Source organism: Chiloscyllium plagiosum, unplaced genomic scaffold, assembly GCF_037043375.1.
Source record: "Chiloscyllium plagiosum isolate Xiang-an unplaced genomic scaffold, Cpla_swu_hap1 HiC_scaffold_17, whole genome shotgun sequence".
Classification (NCBI taxonomy): Eukaryota; Metazoa; Chordata; class Chondrichthyes; order Orectolobiformes; family Hemiscylliidae; genus Chiloscyllium; species Chiloscyllium plagiosum.
Window position 1 is genome coordinate 33106020 of NW_028270155.1, and position 21835 is coordinate 33127854.

The 21835-nt window shown below is 39.4% G+C and overlaps 1 protein-coding gene across 1 annotated transcript in view; it reads left to right on the top strand.

The window, feature by feature from the left end:
- cpne7 (copine VII) overlaps positions 1 to 21835 on the top strand; it is a 163386-nt gene that overhangs the window by 90076 nt on the left and 51475 nt on the right. Inside the window, exons 5-8 of the mRNA XM_043706786.2 lie at positions 1645 to 1719; positions 2872 to 2955; positions 9164 to 9253; positions 16042 to 16140. Coding sequence (XP_043562721.1) covers positions 1645 to 1719; positions 2872 to 2955; positions 9164 to 9253; positions 16042 to 16140 — 348 coding nt within the window. The remainder of the gene's footprint in view (positions 1 to 1644; positions 1720 to 2871; positions 2956 to 9163; positions 9254 to 16041; positions 16141 to 21835) is intronic.

A 21835-nucleotide genomic window follows, 5' to 3' on the forward strand; every position in this document is an offset into this window, starting at 1 on the left:
TTTATAGGTGCGCCATCGAGAGCATTCTGTCTGGATGTATCACTACCTGGTATGGCAACAGTACCTTTCAAGATCAGAGACGGTTACAGAGAGTGGAGGACTCAGCCCGGACAATCACACAGGCCAACCTCTCACCTATAGAATCCATCTACCAGGCCCGCTGTCAAGGAAAGGTCACCAGCATTCTCAAAAATCCATTTCGTCCTGGCCATGCTTTTCTACAACCTCTACCATCAGGGAGAAGATACAGAAGCCTGAACACACATACCAGCTGGTTTCGAAACAATTTCAACCCTACTGTTGTTAGAATACTGAATGGACTCACAAACTCTTAGCATTCACCTGTATCTGTGTTTAGATTTTTTGCAGCTGTTTACCTGTTATTTACATATCCATGCCAGTTAACTACGTGATTGCCTGTATTGCTCGGAAGACAAAGCTCTTCACTGTGCCTCAGTACACGTGACAATAAATTCAATTCAATTCCAGAATTATGGGGTGGAGGCCTAGTGGATGAGAACTGTAGCAGGTAGGGGATGAAATTTGCTTTGGAAATGCTAGGGTTCAGGATTCCTGCATGATGTGATATTCTGACTCCACAATGTGTGTTATGTTGCCTGCCCAGAAGTTAGCTTGTTTGACAGGCTTGATACTCAGTCCAGTGGGGAGCATCCAATCCAATAACTTTATGGTGGGTCTGACCTAAAAATCCTCATTGGGAGCTCCTAGGTATGGGAGGGAGGAAGTCTGAGTGATGGAAGGAACCAATTCAAAGGGAGAAGCCTGGCTTAGCTTCCTGGGGCAGAAAGCGCCTGTACTTCTTGTCCAACAAGGAGTACTGTAAATATACTTGTCTCCCTCCACCAAAACTCTCTTGATCTCCCATGGTCTGTTGTGTTACCTTAGCCAGGAAACTCCAAGTTACCCATGTTACCAACATTAATAAATAATTACCTTCCGTCCTGGGAGCAAGTTTGCTGTCTATCTCCTCTCCCATCTCTGTTGAAGTCAATAAACAATGAGTTGGAATCAGAGAGTTGGAAGCAGTTGAGTTTGAGTTTTAAAAACTGAATACTATTTTTGAAGTCTGAAAGAAGAAACCCTAAATATGTAGAAACCAATCTTCAGCGGTAAAGACTTTGACAATTTTAAGACAGCTTGCACCTTGAGCTTATATTTGAATGGACAACACCAATTTCTTTTTCTCTCTGGCAAGTTAAGGTTTCTATCATGTAAGTACCACAACATCATGCTGTTGCAGACTTTATGTTAAAATTCCCAGAGGGGAGAATGATTCAGATAGCGACTTCCTGATTTTCATGGTTAACTTTACATGCGTAATCACCAGATATTTCTGTCTGATTTACTCTTTAATAATAGTGAGGTTTTCTTATATTGAGTCTTGTTTCTAGTGCAGAATCAATGAGATGACATAAACATTTTTAAAAATATCATTAAATTGCTGATATAATTACTATGATCTTATAACTGCGTTCCCATTGCATAAAAAACTTCACGGATTATTCAACTTCTCTTTAACATAACCTGTACCATTAAGAAATCCATTGTAATCTAGTATTAATGTAATGGCAAAGCATGGTGCATGCCATCAGCTAGACTTATTATTTCTGTCTCTGTTCACAGGTTATTGCAGAAGAAATAAGTGGAAACAATGGCTATGTTGAATTGGCCTTCTGTGCCAAGAAACTGGATGATAAGGTACGGTAGATTTTTGAGCACTAAATTTAATAGAATATATATAAGAAAGTGGATTATAAAATTAAAATTCTCAACTGCACAAAGCAGTGCTTTTTATGGTACAATCTAGTTGCATAAATGCCTGAATTTTAAAATAAAGGATTCATTTTTGGAGTTATTGTTCCCTTTATGTAGATTCAATAAAGCAGGATATGAATATCAAATCTCACTAAGATAATTAAAGTGCTCAAGAGAGGTGATAATTAAACTTTGATGGTTTGTTGCTTCTGAATAACATTATGTGCAATAATGCTTTCTCAAATCACCATACTCACTTTAAGACTCATATTTCATTTCATAAGACAGCCATAACTACATTTTAATCAGATCTATACAAAGTACATTTTGGAGGATGACTCAAATGGATTTCCATCTTGCAAACAGACAGATTTAGACATGGAGAGACTTTCCATTTTGTAGCAAGAAAATGGGATAGATGCCATTTATATCAGCATTTGTTAACCCTTACACAGTTTGTCCATTAAACAAATAATTTAATTGTATGATAATGAGGGCCGATTTCCTGCTTTTACACTTTCAAAGTACACAAGGTAACATAAAGGGTGAGTTTCCCTGCATCTGGCCCCTTTTACTTATATCACTTAAGTGGATACTTGACACCATCCTGTTTACACCTCAGAATTCTCAGCCTTTGATCTGCTGCTATAGTTGCATATTTATATGGTTGGTGGAGTTCACTGTCTGGTTATGGGGACCCTTCCTGGATATTGGTAATTAGGAAAGTCAGTGATGACAATCGAGTCGTATGACACAAGGAGATGGCTAGAATCTCTTCTTGAAGATGGTCATTGCCTGGGACTTGTGTGATGTGAATGTTACTTGTAACTTTGCAGCTCAATCTGCACATTATCTCCTTCTTGCTACATGTTGACATGGATTGGTTCATTATCTGATAGTCACAGTAGGATAGTGGGAATGTCAGGAGGAGTTTACATTTTCTTTTGTTGTATTGTCTAACTCTATTTTCTTTAATAATTTTGTGTTCCATGTCAAATTACATAGCTCATCTGTCCCAATTGTCATTTCAAGATCTTGATATATATTTGGTCAACTGACCTTGGTAATAGCAGAATTTTCTTAATATCATTTCAGGATCTTTTCAGCAAATCAGATCCTTTCTTGGAGATATACAGGATGAATGATGATGAATCTGAGCAACTTGTCTACAGGACAGAGGTGTGTGGAATGCTTTAGAAGAATATCTAGGATTACTGTACAACACACAAACCATAGAAGATAAAACACTTTACTCAATGATGATGGAGGAGAAAGTGAGGACTGCAGATGCTGGCGATCAGAGCTGAAAATGTGTTGCTGGAAAAGCGCAGCAGGTCAGGCAGCATCCAAGGAGCAGGAGAATCGATGTTTCCTGAAGAAGGGCGTATGCCCGAAATGTCGATTCTCATGCTCCTTGGTTGCTGCCTGACCTGCTGTGCTTTTCCAGCAACACATTTTCAGCTCATCAATGATGATGGAATTAATATGGAATATGAAATTTAAAGCCTATGGTAAGCAATGGTAACAAAGTTACATGATCTATTCAGAAAGAAATATAATAGAAAATATTCATTTAAAAGTTGCTTTTATGTAACTTTAATATTTTATGCCTCTTTAAATATTTGTTTTTGAATTATGAATTCCTCATTCATAATTTTAAATAACATTTTATTTTTAACTGACTATTTTCCTTGAATATTAACGAGGAAAATAGGCTGCAAGTTTTATTGGAGTTGAGTAGATGAAAGAGGCAAAGCTGCCTAAAACATGAAGCTAGAATTGTGCTACTTGGTCACTCAAAGAGCAGTTGAGAGAAATTGACCAGTATTCCTAATACCTCTAAACAAGAGAAATGGCGTGGAGACCAATTCTAAAAAGTGAAACATCATACACTTACAATTTTCATTATCTATATACCAGGAAAGATCTAAAGAGAAAGCTAAGAAGAGCCAAAAAGGGGCATAAAAAGTTGTTGGTGGATAGGATCAAGAAAAACCCTAAGGCTTTCTATAGCTATATCAGGAATAAGAGAATGATAAGAGTAAGATGAGGGACAATCAAGCATAGTAGTGGAAAGTTGTGCATGGAGTCAGAGGAGATAAGGAAATTGCTAAATGAATACTTTTCGTCAGTATTCACATTAGAAAAAGGCAATATGGTCAAGGGAAATACTGAGATACAGGCTACTAGACTCGATGGGATTGAGGTTCAAATGGAAGAAGTGTTAGCAATTCTGGAAAGTGTAAAAATAGATAAGTCCCCTGGACCAGATGAAATTTATCCCAGGATTTTCTGGAAAGCCAGGGAGGAGATTGCTGAGCCTTTGGCTTTGATCTTTACATCGTCACTGTCTATAGGATTAGAGCCAGAAGACTGGAAGATAGCAAATAGACAATAGACAATAGGTGCAGGAGTAGGCCATTCTGCCCTTTGAGCCTACACCACCATTCAATATGATCATGGCTGATCATCCTTAATCAGTATCCTGTTCCTGCCTTATCCCATAACCCTTGATTCCACTATCCTTGAGAGCTCTATCCAACTCTTTCTTAAATGAATCCAGAGACTGGGCCTCCACTTCCCTCTGGGGCAAAGCATTCCACACAGCCACCACTCTCTGGGTGAAGAGGTTTCTCCTTATCCCTGTCCTAAATGGTCTACCCCGTATTTTTAAGCTATGTCCTCTGTTCGGCACTCACCCATCAGCGGAAACATGTTTCCTGCCGCCAGAGTGTCCAATCCCTTAATAATCTTATATGTCTCAATCAGATCCCCTCTCAGTCTTCTAAACTCAAGGGTATACAAGCCCAGTCGCTCCAGTCTTTCAGTGTAAGGTAATCCCGCCATTCCAGGAATTGACCTCGTGAACCTACGCTGCACTCCCTCAATAGCCAGAATGTCTTTCCTCAAATTTGGAGACCAGACCTGCACACAGTACTCCAGGTGTGGTCTCACCAGGGCCATGTACAGCTGCAGAAGAACCTCTTTGCTTCTATACTCAATCCCTCTTGTTATGAAGGCCTTCTTCACTACCTGCTGTACCTGCATGCTTACCTTCATTGACTGGCGTACAAGAGCACCCAGATCTCTCTGTACTGCTCCTTTACCTAAATTGATTCCATTTAGGTAGTAATCTGCCTTCCTGTTCTTGCCACCAAAGTGGATAACCATACATTTATCCACATTAAACTGCATCTGCCATGCATTTGACCACTCACCTAGGTCACCCTGTAATCTCCTAACATCCTCATCACATTTGTTCACTAACTTCCTATGTGGGACCTTATCAAAAGCTTTCTGAAAGTCCAGGTACACTACATCTACTGGATCTCCCTCGTCCATCTTCAGAGTTACATCCCCAAAAATTCCAGAAGATTAGTCAAGCATGATTTCCTCTTCATAAATCCATGCTGATTCTGACCTATCCTGTTACTCCCTTGTTCAAGAATGGGAGTAGAGACGACCCTGGAAATTATACACCTGCGAGCTTTACTCCGGCTGTGGGTAAAGTGTTAGAAAGGGTTATGAGAGAGAGGAATTATAATCATCTGGAAAGGAATAAGTTGATTAGGGATAGTCAACAAGGTTTTTGAAGGGTAGGTCGTGCCTCACAAACCTTATTGAGTTCTTTGAGAAGGTGACCCAACAAGTGGATGAGTGTAAAGCAGTTGATGTGGTATATATGGATTTCAGTAAAGTGTTTGGTAAGGTTCCCCATAGAAGACTATTGCACAAAATCACCATCTGAGGAAAAAGGCTTTCACTGTCCAACCTATGTAACCTTCTGATTGTGTTATATATCTCAATTAAATCACTTCTCAATCTTATTCTCTCTAACGAAAGGGATGGGATTACCGGTTTGGATCAGAAATTGGCTGAAAGAAGGTAGAAGGTGGTGGTTGATGGGAAATATTCATCCTGAAATTCAGTTACTAGTGGGGTACTGCAAGAATCTATTTTGGGTCCACTGTTGTTTATCATTTTTATAAATGACCTGTATGAGAGCATAGAAGGATGGGTTAGTAAATTTGCAAATGACACTAAGATCAGTAGAGTTGTGGATAGTGACGAAGGATGTTGTATGTTACAGAGAAACGTAGATAAGCTGCAGAGCTGGGCTGAGAGGTGACAAATGGATTTTAAACGGAAATGTGAAGTGATTCACTTTGGAAGGAGTAACATGAATGCAGGTTACTGGGCTAATGGTAAGATCCTTGGTAGTGTAGGTGAGCAGAGAGATCTCTGTGTCCAGGTACATAGATCCCTGAAAGTTGTCACCAGGGTGATCTGGTTGTTAGGAAAGCATACGGTGTATTAGCTTTTATTGGCAGAGAGATTGAGTTTCAGAACCATTAGATCATGCTGTGGCTGCACAAAACTCTGATGTGGTCACATTTGGAGTGTTGCATTTGGTTCTGGTGACTGCATTATAGGAAGAATGTGGAAGCTTTGGAAAAGGCTTAGAGGAGATTTACTAGGGTGTTGTCTGGTATGGAGGGAAGATCTTATGAGGAAAAGCTGAGAGACTTGAGCCTGTTTTTGTTAGAGAGAAGAAGGTTGCGAGGTGACTTAATTGAGATATAAGATAATCAGAGGGTTAGATAGGTTGGACAGTGAAAGCCTTTTTCCTCAGTTGGTGAAGGCTAGCACAAGGGGACATAGCTTTAAATAGAGCAGTGATAGATATAGGACAGATAGAGGTAATTTCTTTACTTAGTGAGTAGTAGGGGCGTGGAATGCACCGCCTGCAACAGTAGTAGACTCGACAACTTTAAGGGCATTTAAATAGTGATTGGATAGGCATATGGACGAGAATGGAATAGTGTAGGTTAGGTGGGCTTCAGATTGGTTCCACAGGTTGGTGCAACATTGAGGGCCGAAGGGCCTGTACTGCGCTGTAATGTTCTATATGTTCTATGTTATGTCATTTAAATGGAACATTTTGTCTAAATAAAACTAAACATTCTCATTCTAATCAGTGGTTTTATTTGTATTATCCTTGCCCAATGCTGTAATAAAAGTGCAATAATGTTGTATCCTTCAAAGAAATCACATTTTTAATGAACTTATGTATTTCATTGAGGCTTGGTGCATTTATTACAGAATTACAAATTTGAGTACCTGCACCCTTCAAAACTAAATACACGTAAGGAACAAAATTCCTTTAATCAAATGATATTGGACAGAACGTTTAGCAAAACAGGCTTTAGGTTTTACATACTTAAACCAAAGAAGATTTCTATGATGGTAGAAACATTTCATAATCCATGGTCTAGATTGCTTTGATATTATGAAGATTGCAAAACAAATGACACTATCAAAGAAATGTTCGTGTTCTTGTCACTCAAATCCAGCAGGCTAGTATAATGTGTGTCACCTTTGTCTCCAGAATAATGGTTTTACTCTTTTAATTGCCTATTTGTGAAGTAATAGAGCTGGAAAGACTAATGAACAAATTCCATTACTAGCCTAAAAAGACTATTTAAAATGATTGCATCTGACATTCCTCATTACAGCTGTCAATAATATAACTAAATCATTTTCCAAACTGCTTATTATATTTTTTTGACATGCAGAGTGTTTCAATTTGTAATTAGTATATGCCTAAGACATACATTTACATAAATGTTGGAAATTTTCCAAGTTAACTGGTGATCTTCAGATTTAAAGAGAAGTACTGAAAACTGATGAGATAAAGTAGACTAAATGCCAACTCAATATGCCAAAGGTTTCAGTGAAGATTCGTATTTGGGTTGTGGTTGGAGTTGTTGGTTTGCTGGCCGAGCTGGTTGATTTTCTTGCAAATGTTTTGTCTCCCCCCTGGGTGACATCTTCAGTGAAGTGTAGCCTCAGGATGAAGTGGTGTTGTTGTGATCTGTCCTGAATTTATACGGTTCTGTCTGTTGTGGCGGGTGGTTCTACTTCCAGTTTTCTATTGTAGTGGTCTGAGGATGGGGTCTATGTGACAAAAGCAGTCATTAAAATGTTGAGGTTGTAATTTTTTGTTATGATTAGATGTACGTTCAACTTTTAGGCAGTAGTAGTGCCTTTCTAAATAGAATTGGTGAAATACTTGAAGGGGAAATCTTTGCAGGACAATGGGGAAAGGAATGGGAATGGAACTCCTTCGAAAGCTCTTCTGAGCAATTTGGGCTGAATGTCCTCCAGATGCTCTATCATTCTACGATTCCATAATGTGCTTTCCTATATTTTCCTTTAAATCTACAGGCAGATTTCAAACACCCCATAAATATGAAAAATACATTAACTGTTAATGGGTAACAGGATGTTCAAGAACTTTATCTGAGCGTATTAATGATTCATTAAAAATCATAGTAAGTGGCATGCCTGACTACAGATTGGAAAATCAGTTGTGACAGTTTTAAAATAAAATTTCCCCAATAATTCACTTTGACGTCATGGAGCATGAATAGTATCTGCAAAGTAATTACCTTTTGTGGCCAACAGATTGAGCACGAAGTGACTAGTTTTCTACACAAGGAAAGGAGTAATTTTCAGTTTTCTTTATAATATATTTGTTTGCACTCACATTTAATTTGGACATTTAGTTTCTTAGGACTACATTGAATTCATCTAAATCATCCAAAAAGTAAGTATATGTTGGGTTGTGTTTTATAGGGTGCCACATTCCTTGCCCCCAACACCTGACAAAAATGTTAGGTGCCCATCTATCAATAAACCAGCTGCCCTGCAGCTATTTTACACTGAAAACAACATGAATTGTCCAAGGTTGAGATTTATGTCCTTATCTGGGAGGAAATCTCGCCTTAGAGAGCTGGTGGCCACTGCTGATACTGTAAATCAGTTCCTGAAACAGAACACATTATGGAAAACAAACTGAAAGTGCTGGAGAGATACGGTATGTCTGGCAACATCTGCAAATAAAGAAGCAGGTTTTAGAGTCCAATATGTTGGCAGGGAGGAAGTTAAAGACTGACAGATTTCAAAGGCAAGATTTCCTCTTCAAATCAGGAGACAGGGCAAGTGATCCCCAAAGGAAGTCTCACCCTTTCTCAACACCAGCCAGTGCATTAAGAGCTGCCATGGCACTTAGCTTGTCTGGGCTTTCCTTGGTGAAAGTAAAATAACCACAGAGATGAATGAGATAGTTAAATTGCCATTAATTGGCCACTTAAAGGCCGCAATAGTCTCAAGGACAGGCCTGGCACCACCTCTGTCCACTGTATAGTTGGAAAAAGGCAGCTAGGCACAAGACAAGCAGGGCATGTGATGCATTTTATGAGAACTCATCTTTAAATTTGCCAAAGGAATGCTATAAAATCATGTCCTTTTGCTTTGTTTTGTGTGAGATTGACTAAAACTGAGTGTAATGTGATGTGTGCTTTTCTTCTTTATTCTCCACCAGGTTATCAAGAACAACTTGAATCCTGTGTGGGAACCCTTTAAAGTTTCCTTGAGCTCACTCTGTAGTTGTGATGAAAAGAGACAGCTAAAGGTACAGATTCATGTTGAATATTTACTTCTGCACGAGTTCAAACGGAAGACAGTGTTCTCAACAGAATGTGTTTTTATTGTTTGTTATTGGAAAATCACTTTGTAACCTTTTGTGTGGACAATAATTCAGTTGAAGCTAATTGTTTCCTTGGCACATGTTTCTCTTCTTGTCATTGTAAAAAGTTGAGTCAGAATCAATAGTAGTTTGCAACATTTTGAACCAGATTTTCAACTTTTTGTCCAAATATGAAGCTATCATTAAAGATTGGTGGCTCATTTTGTTTTTAAAAGCCTGCTTTTTGGTGTCATCATAGAATCATAGAATCCCTACAGTGCAGATAGAGGCCTAGTCTTCACCACTTCTCTAAAGAGCATCCCAACCAGACCAATAAAAACCCCTTACATTAACCATGCTAACCACCTAGCCTGCATATCCCTGGGCAGTACAGGGCAATTTAGCATGGCCAGGCTACCTACCCTATAAGGTTGTTTTTGCAAGTGATGTGGTTGGTTTGCAAGTGCAACAACTAATTAGGAAGGCAAATGGAATTTTGTCCTTCGTTGCTAAAGGGATTGAGTTTAAAAGCAGAGAGGTTATTTCGCAGCTGTACAGGGTGCTGGTGAGGCCACACCTGGAATACTGTGTGCAGATTTAGTCTCCTTACTTGAGAAAGGATGTACTGGCACTAGAGGGGGAGTAGAGGAGATTCACTGGCTGATTCTAGAGAGTTGATGGGGTTGGCTTATGAGGAAAGACTGGGTAGACTGGGATTATATTCATTGGGATTTAGAAGAATGAGGAGGGATCTTATAGAGACATCTGAAATTATGAAGGGAATAGATAAGATAGAAGCAGAGAGGATGTTTCCACTTGGAAAAAGTAAGAGCTGCAGATGCTGGAGTATCAAGAGTCGAGAGTGTGGTGCTGGAAAAGCACAACAGGTCAGGCAGCATCCAAGAGCAGGAGAATCAAAGTTTCAGACTAGAACAAGAGGGCATAGCTCAAAATTAAGGGCAGCAGACTGTATTGAGGAGCAACCTCTTTACTGAAAGAGTTGTAAGTCTGTGAACTTCCCTGCCCAGTGAAGTAGTTGAGGCTTCCTCATTGAATATTTTTAAAACTAAAATAGATAATCTTTTGAACAGTAAAGGAATTGGTGAGAGGACAGATAACTGGAGCTGACGCAACAACAAGATCAGCCTTGAAGAGCCAGATAGCCTACTCCTGCTCCTAGTTCTTATGTTCTTAGGTTCTATCTTTGGACTGTGGGAGGAACCCAGTGTATCCAGTGGAAACCCATGCAGTCACGGGGAGAATGTGCAAGCTCCCAAACACAGACTCCGAAGGCTGAAACCTGGGACCCCAGCATTGAGAGGCAGCAGTGCTAGAACTGTGCCACCCTAAATTATTAACCATTGAAATTAGTGGCAAGCTAAAAAATCTATAGCAAGATCAATAAGTTGATTGTACTATTGCCAAGCATCAGCAATGGGCACTGCTAATGCTGAGATTTGGAAAAAAATTACATTTTATTTTTAACTTTAAATCTTTCATCCTTCATAAGATTTATTCTTGACAATAAATTAATTTCTTTGGAATGTACAAAATTTCTATAATTTCCACAAGATGTTTCCTTTCCCTGCTTCTTCACCTTCCTCAATAAACACTCCTATATGTCAATTTGGGAATTACAGTTCTATCAATTAACAAGTGTTATTATTGTGATATTTTATTGTTCATTACTTTTTTGCAAGCATTAATCCAACTGTCTACTAAAACCAAAGTTGGGGGAATGCTACAGTGTGTGTTTGTTTTAGATTTTTGGCTTTTTTATTTTAGGCAATGTTTGCCAATTACTAAGATTATTGTTTTAATTTTGTATCAGTGATGATTCAACAGTGATTAATATTATTCTTTTAGTTCTTTTTGGTACTTCTTGGCATTTTAGAAGAAAAATATTCAATGAAATGGAGCTACTAAGTAGAGTCAGATCTGTTCTGTACTTCTTCTGTCTCTTTGAAATCAAAATAGTTTTCTTTGATGATCATGAGTATTTTCAGATTGTAATTGTACCTGAGAACTTGACAAACTGAATTTCTGAGTGATGAGCATGTGTGTAAATTCACAGATGTCCTTTGTTCTATATTCATTAAATGGAACAGCTGTCACCTAAACACCTGTGTGTCATACTGATTTTTACCCAGCCAGATAAAACACTAATGAAACTTCCTCTTTGTTTAACAATGGAGGGTACTCCATGCTCTTTCCCCACTTGACCTATCTGCCTACAAACTTTAATTGTGAGTGGCAAAGGCATTTGCCCAATCCAATAGGTCCTCATTAAAAACGCAGTCTTTACTGCCATGACATCCTTCAGGCCTGATCTGCTATTTCGACTTGAAGACTAAAGGGGAATAGGAATGGCTGCCCTGGCCAAATCTATCACAAACAGCAATCACTAACAGGATAATCTAATGATACTTTTAAGTTAGTTTGTTAGAATCAGGATGACGACTCAGAACAAGGCCTGCAGTGCTGTAGATGTTATTGACATCCAGCATTCCATCACCTCTCTGGAATGTGATTGCTCTGCTGAATATCACTGATCCACTTGCTTGTGTCAGGAAAGAAATCTCTCATTCCCTGGTCACAGTTCCCTTCTGCCAGTCAGTCAAGCAACCAATTCTGTCAATTTCTTGACTGTTTTGGTCTTTAACCAACATTAAATTAGTCGTTACATCTACTTTAGTCGCATGTTGATTCTTGTCAACCAAATTCCATATTGTCCTCCGAAAATACGTAACTACCCACTTCTCTGCATTAAATATCATCTGATATTGGTAGGCCCTTCTGAAGACACCTAGAGTCTTTCCCACATTGAACTCTGTTCCCTAATTTTGGATGTTGTGCGAATTTTGAAATTGTACTCTCTATACCCAAACTCTGATTATATAATCACTCTGAAAGAAGCAATGATATCACTTGTAACCCCAGGGGAACATCATTGTTAGTACCTGTCCAATCTGAAAATATTGATAAATCACTGTGTTCTGTCCTTTAAATAACTTCGACAATACATACCAAATTGACATATAGGAGTGTTTAATGAGGAAGGTGAAGAAGCAGGGAAAGTACATACCAACATACTTTTTGCATAGCACTTCATCAAACACATTTTGAGAATTTACATAAAGATAACATCCATGGCATTTCTTTATTAATAAATTCTGATATTTCTACAAATAACTCTTTTGTTTCTTTCATGTTTTATTGAATTCAAAGATCAAGCAAAGAGAAAGACTAAAGCAAAAAAAAGCAAATACATAGAAAAATGCTCAAACTAGAAAGAAACATCTAAAAGTGAAAAGTGAATCTTAAAATATCAAAACAGTGCATTAAAATATTATATATTCGTGTGTATTAACTGTACATAGTGGTCAGTTAGCTGGATGGCTGGTTCAAACTGTATTTACTACGATGGTCCCACCTTCTCAACCTTTCCTATTGCCTGAGATGTGGTGACCCTCAGGTTAAACCACCACCAGGCATCTGTCTCTATGAGAGAGCAGCCCTATGGTCCTCTGGGACTATAGCAACTGTATCTTTATTATTCTTATGCTCAAGTAAAACATAAGAAGGGGTGATAGAACAGTTTTATTGAGTTTATAACTTTTTCTTGGCAAGTCTAAATTTTAAAGTAAATTCAAATATAATTTTGCTCTTGCATTTCCATATATTTTTGATCAATGGTAGTGCATTGAACCCCATTGCTCTTTATAAAGTGACATTTCTTTTTCAGCAACTTCTTTGTTGGCATATAACCAGAGTTCAGACCTCAGGGTATTACAGAAAATCGTTCTTGAAGTTCATAATTTCTTCATGATTATTGAGATTGATTCTGTAACTTTGGCAAAAGATCAGTGGCAACTCTTGCTGCATGCAATAATTTCTCAGCCTCCTTACTACAGTGTGGTGCAATCCTTGGGTAGATGAGATTGAATATTATTAGTGCAATTAGCAATAAATAGAAACATAAGTTAACCAGTCGCACATTCTCCATGCCAAGTCTGCAGATTTTAAATGTACCCGGGCTCACTTGTTTCCCTTTATCTGTATTGCAATATATTGGCTATGCCATAGCCTGTCTAATCAATCATTGAAATTATTTTAAAGATGTTCTTATTGCCCTTAAGTTCAATCACTGGTTCATGTGTTGAATGTTAACAATGTATTTTCTAGTCTTCATCGGAGCCCTTATTCATGAATAGCTTGAACAATGTGGTGAAAACTATTAGTCCTCAGCTAGAGGTCTCACCACTTCTCTGTCGCATATGTTCCGATGTTACCACCTTCGACAAAGGAGTCTCCAAAATGTCCACCTTCTTCCTCAACTGAGGATTCCCCAGCACTATTGTTGAAAGTGCCCTCAGCCAGGTCTGACCCATTTCCCATTCTTAGGCACTCACTCCCTCTCTTCGCTCCTGCAAAAGCAATAGGGTCCCTCTTGTCCTTACCATTCGACCAGCATCCACATCCAGAGGATAATTAGCTGCAATTTCCGCCATCTCCAATGGGATGCCATCACCAGACACACATTGCCCCCCACCTCCCACGTCAGCCTTCCACAGGGACCATTCCCTCTGGTTCACCTTGGTTCACTCTTCCTTCACATCCAACACCACCCCAACCCCACCCCACCCCCACAGCCCCACAGCACGTTCCACCTCAACTGCTGAAGGTGTAACACCTGCCCATTTACCACCTCCTCCTCCGTATCCAACGGCTCAAGTATACCTTCCAGGTGAAGCAGTACTTCACCTGCACTTCCCACAATCTAGTCTACTGCATTCGCCGCTCACAATGTGGTCTCTTCTACATTAGGGAAATGAAACATAGACTGGGTGACCACTTTGCAGAACACTTGCATTCTGCCTGCAAAACATACTCTGAACTTCCAGTTGCCATCCACTTTAACACACCACCCTGTTCCCAGGCCAACATCTCTTTCTCAGGCTTGCTGCAGTGCTCCAGTGAAGCTCAGCACAAGCTGGAAGAATATCACCTCATGTTCAACTTGGGGATCCTGCAGCCTTCAGACTTTTTATTGAGTTCAATAACTTTAGGGCTTGAGCTCTCCCATATAATTACTCCTACCACCACACACCTGGCCTTGGTATCATATGGTCTGCTATTATACACAGCCCATTGTTAGCCACTAACGGTCCCCATTAATAGCTATTCACCCTCCTAGCCCTATCATTATCCACTCTTTGTCCAACTGCTCTTCTCTCTCTTTAGGTTCTATCTCCACCTACCATATATTCCTTACACCCTCCGCAGACCATATCTCCATCTTGTAAACCAAAATTTTCCTAGCTACCATCAATTCTGAGGAAGAGTCACTGGACCCGAAACCTTATTTCTCTCCACTGCTGCCGAACATGCTGAGCTTTTCCAGCAATTTCTATTTTTGTCCCACCACTCTATTTATAGAGTCATAGATAGAGTCATAGAGATGTACAGCATGGAAACAGACCCTTCAGTCCAACCTGTCCACACCGACCAGATATCCCAACCCAATCTAGTCCCACCTGCCAGCACCCGGCCAAACCCTTTCTATTCATATACCCATCCAAATGCCTCTTAAATGTTACAATTGTACCAGCCTCCAACACTTCCTCTGGCAGCTCATTCCATACATGTACCACCCTCTGTGTGAAAATGTTGCCCTGTAGGTCTCTTTTATATCTTTCCCCTCTCACCCTAAACCTATGCACTGTAGTTCTGGACTCCCCGACCCAGGGAAAAGACTTTGTCTATTTACCCTATCCATGCCGCTCATAATTTTGTAAAGCTCTATAAGTTCACCCCTCAGCCTCCGACACTCCAGGGAAAACTGCCCCAGCCTGTTCAGCCTCTCCCTATAACTCAAATCCTCTAACCCTGGCAACATCCTTGTAAATCTTTTCTGAACCCTTTTAAGTTTCACATCTTTCCAATAGGAAGGAGACCAGAATTGCACACAATATTCCAACAGTGGCCTAACCAATGTCCTGTACAGCCGCAACATGACCTCCCAACTCCTGTACTCAATACTCTGATCAATAAAGGAAAGCATACCAAACGCCTTCTTCACTATCCTATCTACCTACGACTCTACTTTCAGGGAGCTATGAACCTGCACTCCAAGGTCTCTTTGTTCAGCAACATTCCCTAGGACCTTACCATTAAGTGTACAGGTCCTGCTAAGATTTGTTTTCCCAAAATGCAGCACCTCGCATTTATCTGAATTAAACTCCATCTGCCACTTCTCAGCCCATTGGCCCATCTGGTCCAGATCCTGTTGTAATCTGAGGTAACCCTCTTCGCTGTCCAATTTTGGTGTCATCTGCAAACTTACTAACTGTACCTCTTATGCTCGCATCCAAATCATTTATGTAAATGACAAAAAGTAGAGGACCCAGCACTAATCCTTGTAGCACTCCACTGCTCACAGGCCTCCAGTCTGAAAAAACAACCCTCCACCATCATCCTTTGTCTTCTACCTTTGAGCCAGTTCTGTATCCAAATGGCTAGTTCTCCCTGTATTCCATGAGACCTAACCTTGCTAATTGGTCTCCCGTGGGGAACCTTGTCGAATGCCTTATTGAAGTCCATATAGATCACATCCACCGCTCTGTCCTCATCAATCCTCTTTACTCTGTTCCCTTTCAAACTGTAGAGATAAATGAGCAGAAATGCATCCAATACAGCACCTTAAATTATATATATGTTCTGCTTGTTTGCAGTGTTTAGTCTGGGATTATGACACTCGTGGAAAGCATGATTATATTGGAGAGTTTTATACAACATTTGAGCAAATGCGGAAAGCAATGGGAGAAAACAAGGTAAATGATATTGAACCATGATGTTTTGTGAAGTGACTCAATGATTAATGGACAATCAAAAGGGTTAGTTCTTATGACTGTGCTGCAATGTGACTGCTCTAAAATATATAATATTTTAGTTCTGTTCTGTGCTTAAACTCTATGAAACTAACATTATTTGGTTGAATGTTTAAATTCATTTTATATTTGCAGCTTGTAGTAAAACTGAGCTGAATGGTAACCTCAAAAGTGTTCGGACTTTCTCTTATGATTGCAGACCCCCATCCTTGGTAGCTTATCTTCCCCCTTCTCCTTCTCCCATGATCTTTTGTCCATTAGAATCGGATATTAAAATCAACTCCAAATGGACAGAGAGAGTCATGTAGTAGCTCCCCCCTCTGTCAAACACCTTGGGCTCAGAGAAGACATTCAGTGCACAACTTGCACCAACCTTTGTCTTATATTTGGCCCTTTACTTCATCTCTGTATTTATGGTTCCACTGCACCAATGTCTGTATTTTGCTGCTGTTATTCCATCTGGATATGTACATAATGGCCACACAATTCAAGAAACTGCACTGGGATCATGTGAATCAAGGAAATTCAGCCCATATACTTCATAGAAAAATGAATGGTCAAGTTTTATTATTTGTTTTTAATGTTCTGAATAATTTTCTTTATTCAGCTTTAAATATTGCCTTCTGTGAAAGCATAATGTTTGCTGATGTTCTGTGCCACAGCTTTGCTATTTTCTCCAACCAGGAACCCAGTGAAATGTCTGCACTGCTTTAGGAGCTGCTGATCATGTCGTATTGGTAATGTCACTGAACTAACATTCCAGATTTCCAGGCTAATATTTAGCAATTTCTGTTTTGCTTCTGGGAACATGGGTTCAAGTCACACCATAGGAGATGAAATTTGATTTCAATAAATATCTGGAAGAGATCTGGTGATCATGTAACCACTGTTGATCATTGTGACAAGCCATGTGATTCACTAATGCACTTCAGGAAAGGAAATCTGTTGACTTTACCTGGTCTGGCCTACATTTAACTCCAGACCCACAGAAATGTAGTTGCTGGTTGACTGCCGTATGGGGCAGTTATGATAAGCAATGAATGCTGACTTAGCCAGCATTGAATTTTTAAAAATTCTGTCTTTTGCGCATTTCTGATTTTAATTGTTACATCATTGGCCACCATTTTTCAGTCATAGTGGCTCCAAATTCTCGAATACTGCCCCCAAAACTTTCTGTGTGTCTCTCTCTGTATTGTTCTCTCCTCCTTTGGAAGTGGCCCTTAAAATGCACCTCTTCTCATCTTTATATCTCTTAATATCTTAATATCTCAAGTGTAGGATTTGTACCAAGCAACAGCAGTCAAAAGTATTCCGTGTTCTTTGGTGCTTTGTGCAATAAGCCACATTCCACTGTTGAAACTATGTAATGGAGCCTATCAACAGCTGTTTTGTAGTAAACCTATAGTTTGTTTCTATATTAAGCCATGGAGTTCCCATTTGTTAGTCAGTTAGGACAATAAAATGCCAATTCTTGCCAATTTAGGATCAAGCACTTCCTTTTTTTAATTGCTTACAATCTTTTCCTGCAAGTAATTGTAATTCTCAGTTGAGGTTATGGCCCCATTTAATTTTTCTGTATGTAACACTGAACGTTACAATATTTTCTTCCTGTTTCAGCTCATAAAACAGTTTGTATCGCATGGTCAGTATGTCACTAATCATTAAGAGACATATTCATGAGATCATCACTGTATCATAGCATGTGACATGATGGTATAAAAGTCTCAAGTGACACTTTAAGTCAAATTACTAGAAGCACACTCTTTTGCTCTAACCTAGATTTGCCCATCATTGTAATAGTTGTGCATATGAGATATCTATAATAATGTCTAATGGCACCTTTAATAACACGTTATTATATCATATTACGAGTGAAGTCATAAGCATTGCTGTATCAGGTAAAGATGCCACACTAGAGGCAAAAAAAAACACATAATGGCTAGTAGTGGTGGTTGGCCATAAAGAAAGGACTTTATGCTCTCAATAGTAGATATTTGGAAACCTAATTGAAGATCAACTAGATAATAGCTTAAGACATCAAAGAAATCAACAATCAGCAGCATCAGTTTCTAAGAGTGTAGATGGCCATATGGAGCTGCAGTAAGAAGACAAAACTAATTATTTTTATTAACATCTAAGTTCTTTTCAAAATACACAATATTTTGGGATTGTCTTAATTAAAAGTTAAAATGGCCGAAGTTACAATACAATCAAAGCCAAAAGAACCAGTGAATTCTGTATCTCCCATCTTAAAAAAAATAAGAGTCCCAAATGCCTGCAGTCCAAATGTTTAATAATACTGCAGTGGAACAGACCTTACAGCATAGCTACAGGGAAAATATATAGCTAGAAATGTGACCTTACACTCTAAGGATTACTTCTGTCCAGACCTCAGTAAGTTCTGCCATTTTCTTTCTTCAAATTGGCACCTTCTTTGGTACAGACTCCACTGAAGCTGAAACATAAAATTAAAAGCCCATACTTGTTTTAAACTGGTAAACATCTGGTCCTCAAACTTTCTTAATGGGACCAAGACCAGTAAAGGAGTAGCAACAACAAAAACACCAGAAAAGACTGGCAAGGACACTGAGCAATAAAGATCAGAGCAAAGCAAAACTAGTAAAAGAAACAAACAAACACGGCACTGTACTTTCCAAAGAAAAACCAAGGGAAAACAATTTATCGTGGGCTGGGCATTCGGTGATTGTTTTACTGAATGACAACTGTGCAGACAATGTACACAGTTTTAATTAACAGATCAGGCAATACATGATAGCCATATGTGATCTCCAAAAACTTTGCTTGCCGTCAGGAAGGAGGGAATTTTCCAAATTAACATGTCTGGTTTGTTGATGGATGTTCAGAATGATCCAGAAAAGGTCTGGTTTACACACTCCAACTCTTGCCATACAGACAGCAACTCCAAGATTCTATTGACCGGTTTGTCAGAAGATGCTGCGGCAAAGACACTAGTGCGACCTTTCTGGAGGGGAGCTCTCAGAAATGCTTATTGACCAGCTGACCAATGAGGGAGAATCTTTGAGCAAGAAAAAAATACCATGGCGTTGACTCATTAATTGAAGATACATCAACAAAGCACACTAAGCTAATAAAGTCTTCAACAGATGTGGTTCATCACATTGACCCAAAAGCTGTCCACCTAATCTCGGTATCTGTAAAGCATGTTCCTCACCACCAAAGGGCATTGGGCGTACATGGTGATGCAAGATCTCTGGTTCAAAAGGCCAAGACCACAAATCATGGCTGTAAAGAAAATATTAAGAAGGTGCACAAATGCAAGCACATTCATGTGGTTCAGAGACAAGCAAGCAAAGGACAGTTGTCAGAAATGACCATGCTTTCCATGATGTTAACCTCACATGCCATGTCAATGGTATAATGTGATCAGAAGATTATATAACTATTAGCATGAAAAATCCTGAAAAGGCAGGTCGTTATACATGAAAACATTAAAAGCTAGAATTGACATAGGAGCTAGTGCTGACATATGCATCCTGAAATACATGTGCCTTGTCAAATGGAACTTCATGGCACAGCCTATAAGAGATTATTTCACAGTGTATAATGGATCACCAATTCCATGCAATGGTGGAATCAGACTGCAGGACAGCACTTTAGCTCATCGTGGCTTCCTGAAATCTTCTGCCTGGTAGATTCTAATGGTCCAGTATTGTGGTCATTCATCAGATTCCAACCACACCCGTGAAATTGAAAATGTGCTCAGAATTGATCTGTTACACTTTGACCATACAGTGCTTATTTTGCTTATTTTGGCCATACAGTGATAAAGTCGGTATGTTCACAATAAATCACCTTCAAGGGCAAACTTGTCCTAATGTCAAACACATTATGCCAAGTTTTCAAGTCTATGTTAAACATGTGGCCATTGAATGCTCAAGACAGTTAGCACATGAATCTGTGAACTGGTCCAGAGATGAATCAGGATATTCGACTACTTGTGACTGAATGTGAGGCATCCCAAACACATCAACCCCAACTTCAGAGGGAGCCACTACATCCACACAATGCACACTCTTTGGAGTAGCAACAGACATGTTTGCAACGTATTCAGCAAATTTGCATTCTTATGATGGATTACTTCTCCAAATTTCCCATTAGCTGATAATTTAGCAACAGAATTGACATTTTGACTGTTATTTTCAGTTTGAGGTTTATGTGAATGTTGTCTGACAACAAACCATTTTAAGACATACTTACTAAGTGGGGAGTAACCCATATTACATAGTCATTGCAAGATCTCCGGTCAAGCAGCCTAGCAGATCATCTGTGATATATTTTCAAATCCATGATTATGAAGTGTTGTGCAACAAAACTAGACTTTTACTTTGTGTTGCTGAAATTTTCATGTTGCATGGTATGATCTCAGCTGATGTTATCACCGGACAAATCAAAATTGCTCACAATATTCCAAATATGAACAGACTAGAGCCTTATACTGTCTCAGCAGCACATCTCTGCTCTTGATATTCAAGCCCCCTTGAAATGAATGCTAACGTTATCGAGTCATAGAGATGTACAGCATGGAAACAGACTGTTCGATCCAACTTGTCCATGCCGACCAGATACCCCAACCCAATCTAGTCCCTCCTGCCAGCACCCGGCCCATATCCCTCTAAACCCTTCCTATTTACATACCCATCCAGATGCCTTTTAAATATTGCAATTGTACTAGCCTCCACCACTTCCTCTGGTAGCTCATTCCATACACGTACCACCCTCTGCATGAAAAAGGTGACCCTTAGGTCTCTTTTATATCTTTCCCCTCTCACCCTAAACCTATGCCCTCTAGTTTTGGACTCCCCCACCACAGGGAAAAGACCTTGTCTGTTTATCCTATCCATGATCCTCATGATTTTATAAACCTTTATAAGGTCACTCCTCAGGCTCCGAGGCTCCAGGGAAAACAGCCCCAGCCTATTCAGCATCTCCCTATAGCTCAAATCCTCCAACCCTAGCAACATGCTTGTAAATCTTTTCTGAACCTTTCAAGTTTCACAACATCTTTCCAATAAGAAGGAGACCAGAATTGCACACAATATTCCAAAAGCGGCCTAACCAACATCCTGCACAGCCTCAACATGACCTCCCAAGTCCTATACTCAATGCTTGCCTTCCAAATGCTGCCTTCACTATCCCATCTACCCGCAGCTCCACTCTTGCACATTTATGAATGGTGAGCTGATTGTGGTGGGAAGAAACAAACCTGACTTTTGTAACCAAGTGAACAGGGCAAGCAGCTCTCTTTGAGCATTCACATTGAAAGATTGTGAAATAAACAGTGATAGGGACTGAAGAAATTAGAACAGGGGAGTTCAGTGCCAAATCAGGTACAGCAAGAGAAGTAGTAAGGGAAAGAAAGGTTGGATATTGAGAGAGAGAGAGAGAGAGAGAGAGAGAGAGAGAAAGAGTGTAAAAGAGAATCAGAAAGAAAAAGATAAAATTGATTCATCAATCTTCATCACATCATTAAAAGGATCCTCAGTCTGAAACCACTTCACACTATTCAATTTATTTCAATAGTGACCAAGATGGTAAAATGCCAATTTGTGAAGCTAACAGCAGAGTGGTATGGCTCAAATAGTAACCTTTGGATTTT